Here is a 22,163-nt window from a genome sequence, read left to right on the forward strand (position 1 = left end):
GGACACTATGAAAGCAGTACTTAGAGGGAAATTTATTTCATGGAGCGCATTTAATAAAAGAAGTAAAACTCAACAAATAAACGACCTAACACTACAGCTCAAAGCCCTAGAAAAAGAAGAACAGAACAGCACCAAAAGTAGTAGAAGACAGGAAATAGTTAAACTCAGAGCTGAAATCAATGAAATTGAAACAAAAGAAACAATACAAAAAATTGACAAAATAAATAGTTGGTTCTTCGAAAAAATAAACAAAATTGATAAAACTTTAGCCACACTAACAAGGAGAAGACGAGAGAAAACCCAAATCACTAAAATTCGGAATGAACAAGGAAATATCACAACAGACAGGATTGAAATACAAAACATAATTAGAAGCTATTTTGAAAATCTATACTCCAACAAAATAGAAAATTTTGAAGGCATCAACAGGTTTCTAGAGACATATGAATTGCCTAAACTGAACGAGGAGGACATAAACAATTTAAATAGACCAATTTCAAGTACTGAAATAGAAGAAGTCATCAAAAGCCTACCAACAAAGAAAAGTCCGGGACCAGATGGGTTCTCAGCCGAGTTCTACAAAACCTTTAAAGAACAGCTCATTCCAATACTTCTCAAAGTATTCCATAAAATAGAAGAGGAGGGAACCCTCCCAAACTCATTCTATGAAGCCAATATCACCCTGATACCTAAACCAGACAGAGACTCATCAAGGAAAGAAAATTTCAGACCAATATCCTTAATGAACATCGATGCAAAAATTCTCAACAAAATTTTAGCAAATCGCATACAAAAACATATTAAAAAGATAGTGCACCATGATCAAGTTGGTTTCATCCCAGGGATGCAAGGTTGGTTCAACATCAGGAAATCAATAAACGTAATTCACCACATTAATAGACTTAAAGTCAAGAATCACATGATTATTTCAATAGATGCAGAAAAAGCATTTGATAAAATACAGCACCCCTTCATGCTCAAAACACTAGAAAAAATAGGGATAGTGGGAACATTCCTTAACATTTTAAAGGCCATTTATGCTAAGCCCATGGCTAATATCATTCTAAATGGTGAAAAACTGAAAGCATTCCCCCTAAAAACTGGAACAAGGCAGGGATGCCCTCTTTCACCACTTCTATTCAACATCGTTCTTGAGACTCTGGCCAGAGCAATTAGACAAACCAAAGAGATTAAAGGGATACGAATTGGGAAAGAAGAACTCAAACTATCCCTGTTCGCTGATGACATGATTATATATTTAGAGGAACCTGGAAATTCCACCAGAAAACTCTTAGAACTCATAAGTGAATTCAGTAAAGTAGCAGGTTACAAGATCAATGCCCATAAATCCAACGCATTTTTATACATAAGTGATGAATCTTCAGAAAGAGAAATTAGGAAAACTACCCCATTCACAATAGCCTCGAAAAAAATAAAATACTTGGGAATCAATCTCACAAAAGAGGTGAAAGACCTCTACAATGAGAACTATACAACACTAAAGAAAGAAATTAAAGAACACCTTAGAAGATGGAAAGATCTTCCATGTTCTTGGATAGGAAGAATTAATATTGTCAAAATGGCCATACTACCTAAAGTGCTATACAGATTAAATGCAATTCCAATTAAAATCCCAATGATGTACCTTACAGAAATAGAGCAAGCAATTATGAAATTCATCTGGAAGAATAAGAAACCCAGAATAGCTAAAGCAATCCTTAGCAGGAAGAGTGAAACAGGGGGTATTGCAATACCAGATCTTCAACTCTACTACAAAGCAATAGTAACAAAAATGGCATGGTATTGGTACCAAAATAGAAAGGTAGATCAATGGTATAGAATAGAGGACACGGACACAAACTCAAATAAATACAATTTTCTCATACTAGACAAAGGGGCCAAAAATATGCAATGGAGAAAAGATAGCCTCTTCAACAAATGGTGCTGGGAGAATTGGAAATCCATATGCAACAGAATGAAACTAAACCCATATCTCTCACCATGCACGAAACTAAACTCAAAATGGATTAAGGACCTCGGAATCAGACCAGAGACCCTGCAGATTACAGAAGAAAAAGTAGGTCCAAATCTTCACCTTGTTGGTCTAGGATCAGACTTCCTTAACAGGACTCCCATAGCACAAGAAATAAAAGCTAGAATCAACCACTGGGATAGATTCAAACTAAAAAGCTTTCTCTCAGCAAAGGAAACTATCAGCAATGCGAAGAAAGAGCCTACAGAATGGGAGAATATCTTTGCCAATCATACTTCAGATAGAGCACTAATCTCCAGAATCTATAAAGAACTCAAAAAACTCTACTCCAAGAATTCAAATAATCCAGTCGACAAATGGGCTAAGGAAATGAATAGACACTTCACAGAAGAAGATCTACAAGCAATCAACAAACATATGGAAAAATGTTCAACATCTCTAGTAATAAGAGAAATGCAAATCAAAACCACCCTAAGATTCCATCTCACTCCAATTAGAATGGCGATTATCAAGAATACGAGCAACAACAGGTGTTGGTGAGGATGTGGGGAGAAAGGTACACTCATACATTGCTGGTGGGGCTGCAAATTAGTGCAGCCACTCTGGAAAGCAGTGTGGAGATTCCTTAGAAAACTTGGAATGGACCCACCATTTGACCCAGCTATCCCACTCCTTGGCCTATACCCAAAGGACTTAAAATCAGCATACTACAGAGACACAGCCACATCAATGTTCATAGCTGCTCAATTCACAATAGCCAGACTGTGGAACCAACCTAGATGCCCTTCAATTGATGAGTGGATAAAGAAACTGTGGTATATATATACAATGGAATATTACTCAGCCATAAAGAATGATAAAATTATGGCATTTGCAGGCAAATGGATGAAATTGGAGAATATCATGCTAAGTGAGATAAGCCAATCTCAAAAAGCCAAAGGACAAATGATATTGCTAATAAGTGGAGGATGACACATAATGGGGGGGAGGGAAGGGTTAGTGTTAGGGTTAGAGTTAGGGTTAGGGAGGGGGGCAAGTATGGAGGAAGGAAGGACTGTATAGAGGGTAAAGAGGGGTGGGAGGGGTGGGGGGAAGGGAAAAAATAACAATGAATCAAACAACATTACTCTATGTAAATTTATGATTACACAAATGGTATGCCTTTACACCATGTACGAACAGAGAAACAACATGTATCCCATTTGTTTACAATAAAAAAAAAAAAAAAGAATTCCTTTGCTCTGAACTCTAAAGAAATTTAATAAACATTCATGGACTGAATATGCAAATGAACCTTAAGGGGACTGAACACAGATCACAGGTTCCAGAGCAAATTTCTGTACACAGTGTAGCAGCAGGCCCTTTCCAGGTCAGCTTCGGAATGGAAGGGAGGCACTTCGCTTAAAGTGCACCAATATGAAGCTAGAAGCCTTTCACTTGCTACCCCACTACCAGGGAGGTGGGGGAAGGATCTGTACTGAGAGTCATTTGCTCACTTGGCTCTTGCTATGCGTCCATATATTATTCCTAAAGGAATTTCCAAGATAACCAGAAATGCTATATTAGGTGGAATTTGTTAGTCCAAGCATTACTTTGGGTTATTTTTAGAGTTCAATAAGGAGTGTAAAAAAATAGGTGATACTGTTGCTCAAACTACAATAAAAGCTAATATTTATTCAGGTAATTCCATGTGTTTTAGTCAGCTCTTGTATTTTTGTGACCAAAATATCCCACAAGAAAAACTTAGAGGAAAAAAAGTTCATTTGGGGTTCAGAGTTTCAAATTTCTCAGTCCACAGATGGCTGACTCCATTTCTCTGAGACTAAGGTTAGATAGCACATCACTGGGGAAGGGCCCAGAGGAGGAAAGCTGCTCAGTTCATGGCAGGATCAAGAAACAGAGAGAGGGAGGAAAAGAAAAGGGGCCACAAGAAAGATGAACACTTCCAGGGCACACCCCAAGTAACCCACCTCCTTTAGTCATGCCCACCTACCTCTAGTTACCACCCAGTCATTTCAACTAAGATAGACTAATGAGGTCACAACTTCTGCAATCCAATTATTTCACATTCCTGCGTTAATACAGGAGCTTTTGGGAGACAGCTCATATCCAAACATAACACCATGCATCAGGCCTGCTGCTGTATCATATGAACTAATTTCCTTGTCACACAGTCCAGTGTGGTAGGTGCTGCTATTTTCCTCATTGTACAAACACACAAGAAGGTAAAGACCTTGTACTTACTGAATCACAGCAAGTGGTAGAACCAGAATCAAACCCAGGAAGCATGGCTTCAGAGCCCAAATTCTTAACTACTAAGCTATAATACCTTCAACCCCAGGAAAGAAACAATCACATGAACAGGGCAGCGGTGGAATTAAACAAATTCTCTGCTATTCCTCCCTTCAAGAGGTACAGCTAATTCTCTTCCCCTTGAGTGTGGTGTACACTTGGAAACTCGCTTCTAATAAAGAAAAAAGCAGAAATAATGGTATATGACTTTAAAGACTAGGTGATAAAAGGTACTGTGGCTTCCTCCTTGCCTCACTCCGGGGAAGCCAGCTGCTATGTAATGGTGGACATTCCTGCAGCCCTATATGGAGAGGCCCAAGTGAGGAAGCAAGACTGCCACCAGGCACCTCCAGTTTCAGTCAATGTCAGATGGTTACAGCCCTGGACAATATTTTGACTGAAACAGCATGGGAGACTGAGCTGTAACTATCCAACTAAGCTGTCCCTGAAGTCCTAACACAGACATGGTATATAAAACACAGTGTTGCTCTGACTCAGTTTGGGGATTATTTTTAACATATGAACAGAAAACTACTACTACAACAAAAAAATTTTCTACAGAACCTTTAATCAGAATCATATTTCCAATATCAAACCATATTTAGGTAAGCTACCAGTTATGTAATTACTTAGATTTTGTGTATCTGTTCATTCCCTGGAAGCAATAACCAGTTTGATCACTACAGAAGGTGAACAACATATCCTTTATATCCCTTCAAAAGCATAACGAATTAAACTAATTAATTTCTGAAATTCTATCCTACTTTTCAAAAACAGGGGCTGGGGTATAGCTTGGTGGTAGAGTACATGCTTATTAGCTAAGGTGAAGGCCCTGAAAGGGGCAAATAAACAGACTATATAAAAGCTGAAAGATTATTCCTGACTTAAATTATCACATACCCTTTCTTTCTCTCCTTTTTCTTGTAAGTTAATAAAGGAGCAGTATATTCTACTTCCAAAAATCTATAAGAACAAGCTGTCTATTTGATTCCCGACAGTCTATTCAAGGTGCTAATCTGCCATTATTTATAGACCCTTGATTCCTTTCTGAGCAGCTGTCATTAACAGAACAATTTAGGAATTCAAAACACTTTATTCAACTCAACTGCTTCTTGGAAATATTAGTCATGCTTCTCAAGACTACAACTGTGATAAAAGCTAAAGATGAACCAAGTCTCAAGAAGGCTGTGAAGAAGAGCCGCCATCAAAACACCAAGATTAGCTCCTGTTCACTGACTGACATTCCTTTAAAGCCTTCATTCTTTTTTTTTTTTAGTCACTTTTTCCCTAAATCGGATTTATTTATTTATTTAAATTTATTTTCATTGTAAACAAATGGGATACATGTTGTTTCTGTTTGTACATGGAGTAACAGCATTCCATTTGTGTAATCATACATTTACATAGGGTAATGATGTTTGAATCATTGTTATTTTTTCCTCCCCCCCACTCCTCCCACCCCTCTTTTCCCACTATACAGTCCCCCCTTCCTCCATTCTTGCCTCCCTCCCACCCCCCATTATGTGTCATCATCCGCTTATCAGTGAGATCATTTGTCCTTTGGATTTTTGAGACTGACATCTCACTTAGCATGATGTTCTCCAATTTCATCCATTTACCTGCAAATGCCATAATTTTATTATTCTTTATAGCTGAGTAATATTCCATTGTATGTGTATACCACAGTTTCTTTTTCCATTCATCAATTGAAGGACATCTAGGTTGGTTCCACAGTCTGGTTATTGTGAATTGAGCAGCTATGAACATTGAAGTGGCTGTATCTCTGAAGTATGCTGATTTTAAGTCCTTTGGGTATAGGCCAAGGAGTGGGATAGCTGGGTCAAATGGTGGGTCCATTCCAAGTTTTCTAAGGAATCTCCACACTGCTTTCCAGAGTGGCTGCACTAATTTGCAGCCCCACCAGCAATGTATGAGTGTACCTTTCTCCCCACATCCTCGCCAACACCTATTGTTGCTCGTATTCTTGATAATTGCCATTCTAATTGGGGTGAGATGGAATCTTAGGGTAGTTTTGATTTGCATTTCTCTTATTACTAAAGATAGTGAACATTTTTTCATGTTTGTTGATTGCTTGTAGATCTTCTTCTGTGAAGTGTCTGTTCATATCCTTAGCCCATTTGTTGATTGGGTTATTTGTATTCTTGGTGAAGAGTTTTTTGAGTTCTTTATAGTTTCTGGAAATTAGTGCTCTATCTGAAGTATGAGTGGCAAAGATATTCTCCCACTCTGTAGGCTCTCTCTTCGCATTGCTGATAGTTTCCTTTGCTGAGAGAAAGCTATTGAGTTTGAATCTGTCCCAGTTATTGATTCTTGCTTTTATTTCTTGTGCTATGGGAGTCCTGTTAAGGGAAGTCTGATCCTAAGCCAACAAGTTGAAGATTTGGACCTACTTTTTCTTCTATAAGATGCAGGGTCTCTGGTCTGATTTCAAGGTCCTTGATCCATTGTGAGTTGATTTTTGTGCAGGGTGAGAGATAGGGGTTTAGTTTCATTCTGTTGCATATGGATTTCCAGTTTTCCCAGCACCATTTGTTGAAGAGGCTATCTTTTCTCCATTGCATATTTTTGGCACCTTTGTCTAGTATGAGAAAATTGCATTTATTTGGGTTTGTGTCCGTGTCCTCTATTCTGTACCATTGATCTACCTGTCTATTTTGGTGCCAATACCATGCCATTTTTGTTACTATTGCTTTGCAGTATAGTTGAAGTTCTATATATATATATATATATATATATATATATATATATATATATATATACTATTGCTTTGCAGTATAGTTGAAGTTATATATATATATATATATATATATAGTTGCAATACCCCCTGTTTCATTCTTTCTGCTAAGGATTGCTTTAGCTATTCTGGATTTCTTATTCTTCCAGATGAATTTCATGATTGCTTGTTCTATTTTTGACAATGAGTTTCAAGCCTCCAGCAGGCGTCTCAGGATGGGTTTTGCCCCACCTAAAGATCAGAGCTAAGGCTTCCAGGATTATCCAAGATGACCGCTCTGGTTTCCAAATGTGTTGGCAAATGGGAAGCTGCAACTCAGGGTGTGGCCGTGGTCAGCAGGAGGTCCTGGAGGCGGGATGCGGTTGGTCAGGCAGGGGTCCTGGAGGTCGGGTGTGTTTGGTGTGGTGGTGGGATCCTGGAGGCTGGTTGCAATCAGTTGGTCTGGGGTCCCAGTGATAGGGCGCAGTCAGTTGGTCTGGGGGTCCTGGCAGCAGGGAGCAGTCAGAGTTGATGTGAGGGCCCCAGAGGCAGTGAGTGATCGGTCGGGCTGAGGGATCCTGGAGACGGGGCTCAGTCAACCGGCCAGGGGTCCTACGGGGCCTGGCTGTTGTCTCAAAATGGCAGCAGCCACATGTAATCAAACCTGCAGGTACTGTAACAGTGAACTTCCAGGCAACAGCAGGCAGCTGGTGCTCCACTGGCGGTCGGTGATCAGTTTGCTGACTGTTGTTGGAGGATCGGGAGGTGAACCTTGTGAGTTGGGTGATGGATAGCTAGCTGTAAGGCAGGTGATGGACAGGCGAGAGGCAGGCAAATGGTGGATGATAGGTGCCTGACAGTGAGCAATCTGCATTCAAAAAAGGTGACGATATGCTGGCAGATTGCAGGTGATCACAGCAGACAAATGGGGTAAACAGCAGGGGATCGATAAGCAGCAAAAAATGCCTTATCAAGAAACAGATATCCTCTGCTAAAAGCCTTCATTCTTAATCATTCAGATTTCTTTTATCAGGCTTGAGGCTGTCTGGGGGTGTTTTCTGCCCCAAAGTTGTAAGTGCGGTCTTCAGGGTACAACAGAGCTATCGTCTGACAACCCATGTGTGCTCAGAAGACAAATATTGGCCTATCTAACAGTACAGAAGGAAAAAATGGGGAAAACAGCACATCGGTTTCTAATCTAGAAGTATTTGATACTTTGCCCGCTCATGCATCCTCCCCTGCCCGAGGCTTTAGAAATGGACAACCTCAAGTTGTCCCGTCCAAATCTCAAGCTACCTAAAGGAAGAGCAGGGACATGACCAGACTAGTACCTGAGAAGTGAGGACAGGAGACAGTCAGAGCAGGGAATGCAGAGGGGATAATTTGGGAAGTAGAAAAGGAAAAATGGAGATAATGTGCAGAAATGAAGAGGCAAGAAAAATACAGAGGAAGAAAAAGCAAAAAAGGGGTAGAGAGATCTTAGAGTAGGTTATAAGAGCCAAGAAGACTTAAAAAAGAAACAAGGAGAGGCAGAGAAATAATGTTCTCTAAAAGAAAAGAGGCAGAGAGAGAAGCAGAGGCAAATGATGAAAAAAGCAAAGGCTGACCCCCAGGACTTTCTGACTGGGAACCAGAGAGATCCTGGTGGTCCCACTAACAGGTCCAGAGAATAAAGGAAAGGTCTGGGGTAAAATGAGGGAGGTTCTGCACATGTTGAGTATGTGTTGTCTGCAGAGCACCAAGAATAGATGTTCAGGTCGGCGGCTAGGACAGAAACTCAGGAGGATGGTGTGACCCAGAGGTGGATATGTGGAAGCCACTAAACCCCAGAAGAAATGGAGCGATTACACAGGGAGATTGTATGAGAAAGAAAAGTAAGATTAAGAACCAAAACCCAGGAAATATCAATATGTGAGACACACAAGGAAAAGAATCTCAGCAAAGGTGAAGATGGAGGACTGGGGTTGTGGCTCAGTGGTAGAGTGCTTGCTTAGCATGTATGAGGCCCTGGGTTCCATCCTTAGTACCACATAAAAATAAATAAAGATATTACGTCCATCAACAACTAAAAAAAAACAAAAACAAAAACAAAAACGTGCAGATGGCCTAAGACACAGGACAAGCTGGGACAGAGAATGGTGGGGGTGGAAGAATAAATGACTTCACCCTGAGGGGCAGCAAGGGAAGTGCTGTCCTCAAAGACAGTCATATTTCCATTAAGGTAAGAAAGTTAACAGAGTATTTTATGAAGACAGAGGCAAGTCTGTTCACAATGGAAAAGTGTTCCAGAAAACAGTGACCTCTTTTATATACCCCTCTACTGCACCTCTTTGAAGTTAACCTGGGCATAGAGCTTGCCTGTTATTTCTCTGCTTCTTATCTGTCTCCTGGGTTCTAGAGCACACCCAAGAATGGTTGAATTTTGTATCCTCAATTTTTGTTAGTGCAGCCCCTACCACCAACACAAACTCAATAAATGCTTGTGGGTTTTCTGGAGGGCAACTGGGAGGTCTGCACTAGTATAAGTATCAAAATGAGATTACCTTTGACTTATTTCTAGGAATTTACCCAAAGGCCTAATCACAACTGTGCAAAGACAAAACTATAGGTACAGTTATAACCTACATAATTTAAAACCACCTACACTGTGCAAGGCCCAGGATTTGAACTCCAGCATCACAAAAAGAAAACAACACTCCACCTACATATATTCAACAAATAGAGCACAGTTTGGAGAAAAACAAACAAACAAAAAAATATATATATCTAAACAACTAATACTAAAAATGCTCCAAAAATCTACAGAGATCAACAGTAACATATAAAACCCACATAAAAGCCATAACCTTAACACAATTAAGTCATAGACTACTATGAGCTTTAATCATTTGTAAGTTAAAAACAAACAAAGCACCCAAATTCTAGCACAGCTATCTCTTAAGTCCCCACTGCAGAACTTTGTGCAAACAGAATTTGGAAAAATGGCATAGAAGAGAGAAGAACAGAACAACAAGCCTATATCTGGTTAAGTCATCCCTGAAGGAGACAGTCTGTCCTTAAGTATGAAGACACTGAAAATGCACCCTTTCAGTCAGATCACCAACTGCATGACACAATCTGCAGGACCTGAGCAACAATCTGGGGGGAAGAAGGTGGGGGGAACTTTCTACTAGAGAAGAAATGGGTAAAAAAGAAGGAAGGGGCGCCCTCTAGTGACTGACTGATAACAGAGGAAAGAGGTAAAGAAAAATTAAAAGGGACTTAAATCCCTTCCTAACTGACCTCTTCAAACAGAAAGCCATCCATCCTTAGGGACTGCTCTTCACCACATTTACAGGTAAGAATGTTTTCAAACTAGAAACCTTGTAAATCAATTCAAACTTCCAAATTTGTCCACAAAATGAATAGATGAAAGCATTTATAATCATACAAAACTATTATCAGAAGAAAACAGAAAAAAAGGATCAAAATGTTTTGGCTAATGAAAATGCCCTCCAAAAAATAACCACAAAGAAAATAAGCACAATGACCCAAACAGGAATTTAAGGAATTAAATTTAAGGAATTAAATATCCTTAAATAGGCATCTGGGATATTAAAAAAATACTTTTAATCTGAAGTCTAAACACTGAGACTAGAAATGGACAAAAAACAGGCAGAAGTGAAATAAAAATGGAACTTGGTTAAGAAATGTAAGAAAAAGACAAAATTGTACCTGAAATGTAGCCTAAATTTCAAGGTGCCCAAAGGAGAACATATTCAAATGAAAACTTAATAACACTGAAGAATGGGAGCAAAATAATGAAGAGAATGAAAAGGGACAAATAAAGAAGTAAAAGGAATCTGAGAGAAAGGAGCTGAAAGTGAAGACAGGCAAAGATGAGTCAACACAGGTATATTTGTAGTTCCCCAAAAAGAAAAAAGGCAGAATAATAAAACAGAACTAAAATGTAAAACTATAATCCAAAAACACTTCCCAGAAAAAGAAGGCCCAAATGTACATATTGGAACAGCTACTGAATGTCTGGGAAAACTGTCTTGTCAATTCAGAGGGGCATATCCTACTAAAACTATTAGACCTAACATACGTATTCACACACACACACATACACACACACAAATCATCAGGATTTTCAGGTAAAAAGTCCAAATATCTCACAAATGCAAGATAATTATGTGGGCATCAGACTTCCTAGGAGAAACATACAAGCAAGGCAATAATGGAGCATTTTCGAGAAATTCAAGGGAAGAAAGTATGAACCAAGAATTTTCTAGCTAGCAAAATGGTCCTTCAAATACCAAGGCTACCAAAAAATTCTTAAGTAAGTACGAACTCAGATTATACTACATGTACAAGCTATGCCTACAAGTCCTTCTTAGGAATCTTTTTGGGGAGGGGCAATCTGCTATGGGTCCTGGGGCATTCCTGAATATTCCTGCCAGGTATGCCAAAGATCTGACAGCCATCTGCCAGTTCATTTCCTAGGGTTGTTTTAAGGAGGCAATCTTGAGGGATAGGGTAGCATCTTGCCCTGAGCAAAGAGCTTCCACATAAAAGCAGTAGATTCTCCAAGTTCTGTATTCCTCTTCTGTAAAACAAAACATTGCAAGCACAGACATTCATATGGACCCTCCTGTGTCATCTCCACCACGAGTGTGACATGAAAAACCAATGCAAATGAAGAGGGAAGTCCAGCTGCTTTTGTTGTGAATAACAAAATCCTTTGTCTCTGACCCAAGTATCTTCTGCCAGCATCCATGAGACAGTAACAAACTAACTTACTACCTTGTAAATAGGATAAAATCTCTGATGCTTTTTAGTTCCTAACACTACTAGAGGATGAGCTTCATCCAACTAAAGGCCTTTGACTCTTCCCAACTTGATCTATATATTCAACACGATCCCCCCAAAAATATCAGGAAGCTATTTTGCAAATGTTGACCAATAGACTTTAAAGTTTATGTGGGCAAAGGACCCATACAATACTGAGAAGAAAAAATAAAAATAAAGATAAATAAAAAAGATGTAAGACTATTTACTACCATATTTCAAGACTTATAATCAAGGCAAAGTTCTGGTATTATTAAAGTTAACAGACATGCTAATGAACAGAACAGAACTTAGATATAAATCTATATAACTGATCATTCACTTTTGATCTCTGACTGTCCAGAACAGATCCATAACCAAAGGTCCTTTGAAAAAAGAACAAAGGCAATTCAATGGAGATAGTCTTTTTTAAAAAATGGTACTGGAACAACAGATGTTCATACGCAAAGAAATGAACCCAGACACAGACCTGCTCACAAAAATTGACTCCCCAGACCTATCTGTCAATGGAAAACTATGAAACCTCCAGATGAAAACACAGGAGAAAAATCTATGTGACTTAAACCGTGACCCATGAAAGTAAAAAATGGTTATGACATACTTTATTAAATTAAAAACTTGTAAAAGACACTATTAAGAAAATGAAAAGACAAGCTATAGACTGGGAGAAAATATTTGCTAAGCACATATCTGATAAAGGATTTGCAGCTAAAATATGGAAACAATTCTTAAATTTCAACAAGAAAACAACACAATTAAAAAATCAAAGGCACATGGCTATAGTCACAGTGCTAGAGAGGTTGAAGCAGGTGGATCACTAGAGCCTAGAAGCTCAGGGCCAGCCTAGGCAATACAGCAAGACCTTGTCTCCATATAAAAATAAATAAATAAAGTATGAAAAGATACACCATACTACTCGTCACTAGTGAAACAAAAATTAAAATAACAGATATGACTTAGTCTCTTTATCAATATATTATTTAACCATTCAACTCCTGCTACAGTCATGAATCAGACCACCCTTTGGCTAAAAGATGATTTATACTTTCAATGTGAGATTTAATAGAATTTAGTCATCTCAGTCTCTAGATGGTGTTTCCAATTTCATTAGACTAACCTGGCTTTTGAAGCTAAGAATAAAAATGGAAACCATCTCAGCAGAGAACTGAAACACACCAGCCTTTTCATGAAAGATATAGCTCTTTTAAATTTTAATAATATATTATATCTTAAAATTGGGAAATATTTGTAAAATAATCTCCTACAGGGAAATGTGGAAAGATCCAGATTTTTATTACCTCAAATGTTAATGACCAAGTCAAGAGACAGTGATAGAAAAATATCCACTTTTCCCTTCTCTAGCCAAGTTGATTATTCCTTGATTTCTGCTATTGGTTCATTATATCTATTTTTATTAGAAGGCCTCTAGAAGTCCTGTGACTTCCTAATACAAGAGTGCCATCTAGTGATAACCAAGGCAAATGAACATTACAGAAAATTGGTGTTTCTTGTACAATTCTGCTTTCTGGAAAGACTTTCAAAATTTATCAAGGGAGAAAAATGACAGTAAAACTATTATACTGGTACTCCCTAACATTCTGGCTTTTCCCATCACCACTCAGATCAGTGGTCTCTAAAGTGACATAGTTACTGTTCCAAAGAATTTTGTATCATCGGGTCATAAGGGATATTAGAGATCAAGTATCTAGTCCAATACCCTAGTTTTTCAGATGTGAAGATAGACTCAGAGGGAAGATGCCTGATTTCACACAACCAGGAATGCTTCCAATAGGTGTGCCTAAGCTGGTCTCTGATGGATAGAGCATACTAATTATCTTACAAAGATGAGATTTTAAGTGTCTTTTTAAAAACATGCTTCCAGTGACACCACCCTTGATTATTCCTATAAGAGCAGCAGGGAGGAAATTCCTGGGCTCTCTTCATGGCCCAGTACTTGGGCACTACTTACCGAGTGCTTGCTAGGTGCCAGGTGGTGTCTACAAGCCCTAGGCAAGCCTCTAATCTCCCTGTGCAGGCACTCTGGGGTCTTAATGAGCACGATCTACTTCTCTCTCCTTTCCCTGCATCTCAATACATTCACACAGAGCATGGAACAACCGGCAGAGCTTGGTGTTCCAGCAAAGGAAACTGTATGTACAAAATTACAGAGGTGTGAAGTAGTGGTTTATTCAGAGAACAGGGGATGAAGCCTTGTATATCAGGAGCAGAAGATGCTGGTGCCAACACTATCTTTCCTCTCTCTCCTCTCCCTGTTTGGGTAAAAAACGGATCAGAAGGCAATAAAATGAACTAGAGCCAAGGCAGATGCAGGCTAAGCCAGGCAGGTTTGAAGGGCTTAAATGAGTTATGAAAGATTAAGATTTGAATATGGCCAGTATGGTTTTTTGGTTTTGAGACAGGGTTGCACTAATATGCCCAAGTTGGTCTTGAACCTAAGAACTTCCTGCCTCAGCCTCCCTAGGAACTGGAATTACAGATGCAACTGTGCTTAGCCCTGTCAGTATGGTTTGGTACAGTTTTGGGGTCAGAATACTGGGAAACTATGTACTTGAATAATGGCAAAGGCAGAATTGCAAAAGAGGGCAAGACTGGCTTTGGCAACCTCCCTCCCAGGCCTGCTACCTCCCACTGTACCCAGGCAACTCTCCAAGACTGAGCCTTAGAAGCCTCAAGGCAAGGGAAGAGGCTCTTCTGCTGGATAAGTCTGTTGTGCCCATTTCCCCACCTTCCCCCTACACACACTAAACACCACTAAACACACCTCCAGGCAGAAAGCAACGTTGGAAACTGAGTGAGAAATGTTCTTACATTTGTGAGAAGGATGGAAATGGGCTTGGGAAGTGGTGGGTGGGAAGGTGTCCTGCCAAGAACAAGGCTTAAAGAGAAGCAGCAAGGAACATGGAGGCCATGCCAGCACCCAATAACTAAAAGGAGTCAAGCCTCAGGATCAGCAACTCATTCTCTGGGAAAATAGCAAGGTTTATTCTGTTGTATTTTAGATGATTATTTTCTTGTTTTTCTTCCTTACTATTTGATAAAAATTCATTTTTAAAATGTCAACTAGGTTAAGTAGAACAAAAGAGAGCAGTTTTGAATCTGTAATTCCAGCTACTCGGGAGGCTGAAGAACGAGGATACCAAGTTTGAGGACAGGCAGATTCTATCACAAAAGAAAATTAAAAGGGCTGGGGGTATATACAGCTCAGTGGTACAGCACCCCTGGATTCAATCACCAGTAGTGCAAAAACAAAGCAGAGAAAGCAGTTTTGGTTTTATACCCAGTTAACCCTGAAGGCTGGGTACAAGTGTGAAAGCAGACTTCAGGGTGAAAGAACTTTGAAGGAATCTGTCCATGCCCTCCACCATAGTTTCCTTCCAGAGACCTCTTCTGCTGAAACACAGAGGGTTGTGTCTGGTTTGAAATAACAAGCAACAGCAGTTCCTTAACAATATTGCACTATTAATGACTAATAAATGCTCAACCCTCTCAAAATGGGGTTGGAGGTGCTGCAAATCAAGAGAGGATTTAGTTAGCTCCAAACAGCTCCAACTGAGGGAGGGAAGATTCTTGAATCAGAGTAGATGGGGTCTCTGCAGCATCAGCTCTCCCTCCTTCTTGGTACTATTGATTACCTACTAAAATCAGCTTGGAGCAATATTCTACAACTAATATTAGGGGGATTGTGAATTTTTTGAAATTCACTTAAAATTTTTTTTTCACTTAAAATTTTTAATAAAAGGTACCATCAGTTTGAGAAGTACAAGTTCACATGTGCAGCAAATATTTGAAACCACAAATCCAAGGTATCTAGGTGAAAGTTCTCTTATCTCTGTCAAAGAAATCAAACTGCTAACACTCAACTTTCGACACACTACCCTCTGGACAATGACAGCTCCTATTTAAATATCTGCTCCATAGTTATCAATCAAAAGGAAACTTCCAAAATTATGTACATTGACTGGGTAACTTCCAACAAGATGATATCAGGACATGATGACACCAAGTGCCTAATATCATGTCTTACCAAGTGCAACTTCATTTCCAGTCTCTTTGCCTGTAACTTCCACTCTAACAAAGAGGGGACAGGGACCACCTTTGGGCAGTTAGCTAGGAATCACCCCATATCTCATCTTGAAGACAACACAGAGAAAAAAAAGAGTAACTCTTTCAATGCAAACTATACTGCATAAAGAAACCATAGTTCTTGTAAAAAACATACCTCAGGGTGGTTCTGGTGCTTCTGTTTGTGGGTTTATTTATTTTTTTTAATTCTCATTTTGTAAAGAAAAAATACTGAATATATATGAAGCACTACAAATCTTAGATTGTGGGCTGCAACCTCTGCATTTTAGAAAACCTGTTCCTGCATTATGAAGGGAGAACAATCAATCTACTCTAAAAAATTGTGGTACAGGGACTAATTCATAAGGACAAAAAGCTCGACTCCAAAGGTGATGAGTCCTCATTTAGAGTTTTAATTTTTTGTTTCTGGAGGCCACTTTTACGGAACTGCATTATCACCACCATCAATAAAATGCAATTTCCACCCAAACTAGAATAAATGGTTCTGGCTTGGCACAGTGTTCCTGTAATCTCAGCTACCTGGGAGGCTGAGGCAGGAGGACTCCAAGTTCGAGGCCAGCCTGGACAACTTAGTGAAACCCTGTTTCAAAATAAAATAAAAGGGCTATTGATGTAGCTCAGTGGCAGGCCCTGGGCTCAATCCCAAGTATTGTCAAAAAAAAAAAAAAAAAAAAAAAAAAAAGGCTCTAAAGTCCTTACTGACAAATTATAACTTAAGAAAATAAAATGATTTACATTTATATGAATCTAGACTTATGTTTCTATGAATTTATAAATCTACATATTGAATATTACACTAAAAGAATACAACTAGCATTCTGTGACATTATAAAGCTTTGGTTAATAATGGCAGCTACCATTTTATTGGGTAATTTTCAACACAGCCATATTTCAGACATTGTGTTAAGGATTTTTCACACATTGTTCCATTTAATTTTCACAATACCCTTATAAGGTAGGTATTATGCCCCTTTTACTGAGGAAGAACAAGATGCAAGAAAGTTCAGGTAATTCCTAGAAGTCACACAGCTAGTAAATAACCCAAGTATTATGGTTTGGATCTTAAATGTCCCCCAAAGAATGATACATTAAAGGCTTGGTCACTTGCTTGTGGTGATACTGAGAGGTGGTGGAACTTTTAGAAAGTGAGGCCTAGAAGGAAGTTAGGTCACTTGGAGGGGATACTAGGACTCTGGCCTCTTCTCTCTTCCTGGCTGCCACAAGGTGAACAGCGCTCTACCACACGTCCTCCCCGTGTTGTATGCCACCACAGGCCCAAAGCAACAGGGCCAAGTGACCATGGTCTGAAACCTCTGAAGCTGTGAATCAAAATAAATTTTTCCGGGCTGGGGTTGTAGCTCAATGGTACAGCGCTTGCCTGGCACGTGTGAGGCCCTGGGTTCGATCCTCAGCGCCACATAAAGATAAATAAATGAAAGAAAGATATTGTGTCCACATACAACTAAAAAAAAATTTTTTTTAATAAATTTTTTCTCTTAATGAAATTACTTAACTCAGATACTTTCCCACAGCAAGAGAAAGCTGACTAACATGCCAAGTCTGACTGAGAGCCATACTTTTCATTAATTTAGATGCAAACTAAAACATTGAGAGGAACCTTGAGAGGTTCTAAATAAGTTTCTAAAAGACTAAGTTGTTGTAGAGAAAACTTAGAAGCACAGGAAAATAAACTATCATTCAAGTCTTATGAGTAAGAAGTAAAAATAAAAAAATAAAACCCTACCTCTAGGCTAATGTTAGAAACAACCTATTTATTATTGTTATCAGTCATTTTTTTAAGGGACCTAAAACACTCTAGAACAAGTTTTAGAAATCTACCAGACCTTGGTTAAGATCATTATCCAATGATCACCAAGTTCCTACTAGGTGCATGTAGTGTCATGTGCTGGGACACAGGCACCAGTAAGGAAGAGCTCTTGCTTTATATACATTCAATGGTACTGGAAGACACATGAGTGTGGTGACAGACCATACACAATACAATGTGGACAGTATAATTATCAAGTGAGGTATGGGGTCTTAAAGAAAAGGGATGAATAATACCTAATCTAGCTAGTGGGTGCTACAACATATAGTGGAAGAAGAGTAGTGAAGAGGTCCGTTGCCTAAGCACTCTGATCATCCAGGCAGAGAGCAAAGCCTGGCTCAGAGAAGAGAAACGGTGCAGTGGCATGGCACATGGGGGCTGGGGGCACCAGAAGGCCAGGGACACTGAAGTGAACAGGGGGAGGCTGGAGAATGGGGCAGGGCAGGGTCCAGATCATAAAGAAATTTAAACCAGTGAAGGCTTTGAAGCAGGGGAGTGATATGTTCAGAACTGTCCTTTGACTCAAGTCTACAGGGATAGTGTAAAACAAGGATTTTGGAGTCATAAGGCAATAAATTCAGCTCCTGGCTATAGGGCTTATTGGCCTGTAAAGTTTTTCTTCTCCCTTATTTTTTTAATTGATGAATAAAAATTGTACAACTGTACATCTATAGTATATATGTATATGCTGTAGAATAGCAAAATCAAGTTTACTAAAATATACATTACTTCGCCTATTCGTGGTGAGAACAGAGAGAAGCCTTGGCCTTGTCAACCATTAAATGGGAAGTAAATAATAAATGTAAGGCACTGAGACACAGTACATACTCCACAATTGTGGCTCGTTATCAACGGATAAGCCTCGAAGTTCAGGAAGACCTATATGAGAGTCCAGATGAGACATACTGAAGTCTTCAATAGGCAGGAAAAACCAATACTATCAGAGAAATATTAATGGAATAAAAGTGAAAAAAATCTAATTCTGGCCTAGTTGTAGGGATGTGGGTACACCACTAATGAGCTCCATCCAGGTCTAAGTATATGACTGAATGACTATGATTGTGGCTGTGGCTGGTGACACCCCTGACAAAGAGAACAGATAGCAGAGCAAGTTAGGGAGTTGGGGTCATGCTGAGAAGATGCCTGTGTACACACAGGAGTAGGAGAATTCAGAAGATCAAGGGATGAGTTTGGGGACTAGGTGCAAGTGTGGCTGGGACTGAGAACAGGGTGTCATGAGTATCTCATACCACGAAAAGGGAAGAGATCACCCAGAGGATGTGCTCACTCAGAAGAGCAATGAGCCAGGAAAGAACCCAGGGAACACCCATGATCAAGGGGCAAGGAAAGAAAAAGAGGCACCCAGGGAAGACAGAACCACAGAGAACAAGAACAGCAGGGGGTGGTGCAAAGGAAGCTAAAGGAGCAGGACCTCAAGAAGGGAGGCTTCAATGGGGCTCAGTGCAGCTGAGAAGTCCAGTAAGTTCCAAATGTGCCCTTGCAATTTGGCAGAAACTGTTGCAGATTTAGGCCAGAGAATAATATTCATCAGACCAGAGGGATAAATGCTCAACTCCTGGGGTATGATGTAAATGGCAATAAGGAAGCAGATAGAGTACCATAAATCTGGTAGAAGGGACAGAGATAAGCTGGGCGTGGTGGCACATGCCTGTAATCCCAGCAGCTCAGGAGGCTGAGGCAGGAGGATCTCAAGTTTAAAGCCAGCCTCAGTAAAAAGTGAGCCGCTAAGCAACTCAGTGAGACCCTGTCTCTAAATAAAATACAAAATAAGGCTGGGGATGTGGTTCAGTGGTCGAGTGCCCCTGAATTCAATCCCTGGTACCCTCCCCAACAAAAAAAGGGACAGAGACACGAATCATGTAATAGAAAGAGTAAGATGTTGGTTCAAAGGTCAGGTTAAACATTTAAGACAGAGCAATCTGAGCATTCTGTGAGCTGAGAAGGACAGATGACAAAGGGGGAAAATGCAGGAGAGACTTACCAACAAACAAGGTCTTTGAGAAAAGGAGAGGGTTCTGTAACTGTCTCCCACATGTCAGATGCCACATGGGTCCCTGGGGATGCATGGATGAGTTGCACAGAATTGGCCCCCAGGAGTGTATAGTTTGATGGGGAAGCAAAACTGTCAACAAGACCGCTGGTCAGAGTGTGGCATGGATGCTAGTCCTCAAGATACAATATAAAAGAGGCCCAAGGGAGCCAGTTTGCCTCTTATAAAATGTGAGGGACACAAAAAGATAGACATCAAATCTGCTAGTGCCTTGATCTTGGAATTCCTGGCCTCCAGAACTATGAGAAGTAACGTTGCTTATAAGCCACCTTATTTATGGAAAAATACTCCTCAACTTATGATGGGATTATGGCCCAATGAACCCAACATAAGATGAAAATATCATAGACAAAAAATGCATTTAATACACCTAACCCGCAGTGCATCATAGCTTAGCAACACAGTGCACTGCAGAATATAAGTGTTTCTTTCAGGATTGCCTGGTTGACTAGGAGCTGTGGTCCGCTACCACTGCCCAGCACTGTGTGAATGTTGTACTACATATCACTAGCCCTGGGAACAGACCAAAATTCAAAATTCAAAGTATGGTTTCTACCAAATGTATATTGCTTTTGCATCATTATAATGGTGAAATATAATATACACATATATAATAAATACATATATATAATAAATGTATATAAGCTGAGCCATTGTAAGTAAGGGATGGTCTGTACTTTGTTATGGCAATCTACATGGGCTAAAGTTCTCAGAAAGTATGTGTCAAGGAGCTTTGTACAGAGGCAGCTGAAGGTTAAGAGAGTTGGGGAGCATGGAGTACAGGGTTCAATCATGTGGAGGCCAGAAGTGGTTCCAAAACTCTCATCTAAAAATTGCAGATAAAGGAAAATTTTTTTCATCTAAAAATTGCAGATAAAGGACTAAAAAAGAAACGTGTAAGACTGTACACAAGCTAAAACCATGTGTCATAAAGTAAAATCAGTCAGGCAGGCTCTGCAGTCAGACCTGGCTCCAACAATTTACTGGCTATGGAACCTGGGCAGGTCACTTAACTTCTGGGAAAGCAGACCATGTGACAGATGAGCCCCTAACCCCTTTCACAATCTATTATTCAAGGATTCTAAAGCACTATTTCTTAATCTTTGGGAGACCTCTGAGAATCTAACAAAAATCTCCCTCAACCCCAAATAAACAGACACATGCATACAAAATTCTGTACATCCTTCAAGGGGTCCCTGAACTCCATGCACAGTCCCAGGTAAGAAGTGGGAAAGAGCAGAGGAGCAACACTTTATGATGAAGGTATCATAATAGTCATAGGGCCAGGTATCACAGTGACCTCTGCCGCACCCACAGTGGACAGCCAGCTGTCTCCACCTATGAGTCTTTCTCAATTGTTAAGTCTCCTCATCTCTGAATACTTGACTGCCAAGTCTAATGCCCTGAATACAGTAGAAGCCCATTTAGTTGTGAATTCAACTGACCAGGCCTATAATGGTTTGGATCTGTACTTCTCAAGTTTTCAGACTTTTGGTGCTTCTGAATGAGTATCAACTTCAAATTCTCCTCTGACAGACAAAATGGAATGGGCTTTCTCTGTGGGGTCAACTTTACCAAACTGATTTTTAATTAGACAGGTCTAGCTACCACATACTAGAAGTTATGGGCAAAATGTGATGACTCTCCCCTCCCAACAAAAAGAAAAAGGAGGACTGGGGAAATAGTTCAGTTGGTAAAGTGCTGATCTTGCAAGCACAAGGCCCTGGGTTCAATCCCCAGCACTGCCAGGAAAAAAAAAAAAAGAAAAGAAAAGAAAAGCAAAAGGAAGACACACTGGATCTACTTTTAGTAGAAAGTCCTTACATTTGTATAGCAAACCCTTTATACATTCATTTGGGAAGGAGGCATTATGTGCAGTAGTCCCATTTTAAGGATAAGGAGAGATTATGCCATTCAAGTGATGACAGAGGGCTTTCCAACAGAGCCCAGCATCAGGATCCAAGCCACATTATGTAAACATCCAATGTTTCTCCATTATCCTTATACCAAGAATATTGAAGACAACTCTTTTAAATTGAGAGAAAGAGCTGTGAAAAATAACATGCTTGGGGAAAACACTACTTACGATTTTAGAAAGTCATTCCAATTTGAAAAGTTTTTATACATCATGATTAAATGATTTCCTTTTTTCAATATTCAGTAATAATCAAATATTCAAAGAGAATCATCTTATCACATTTTTTTAAAAAAGGGCCCAATTAACTGTATATAGCAGAAGGAAAATTCCTTACTTACCTATAGCACAATGTAAAATCTAGGGGGGAGAAAAAAGAGGGAAAAGAGAATTAGT

At 39.6% G+C, this 22,163-nt stretch overlaps 1 protein-coding gene across 1 annotated transcript in view; it reads right to left on the bottom strand.

Annotated features, from left to right (window-relative positions):
* HACD2 (3-hydroxyacyl-CoA dehydratase 2) overlaps positions 1-22,163 on the bottom strand; it is a 95,570-nt gene that overhangs the window by 56,275 nt on the left and 17,132 nt on the right. The window contains exon 3 of the mRNA XM_079155355.1: positions 22,109-22,127. Coding sequence (XP_079011481.1) covers positions 22,109-22,127 — 19 coding nt within the window. The remainder of the gene's footprint in view (positions 1-22,108; positions 22,128-22,163) is intronic.

This window comes from Sciurus vulgaris (assembly GCF_902686455.1).
Source record: "Sciurus vulgaris genome assembly, chromosome: 10".
NCBI classification, from domain to species: domain Eukaryota; kingdom Metazoa; phylum Chordata; class Mammalia; order Rodentia; family Sciuridae; genus Sciurus; species Sciurus vulgaris.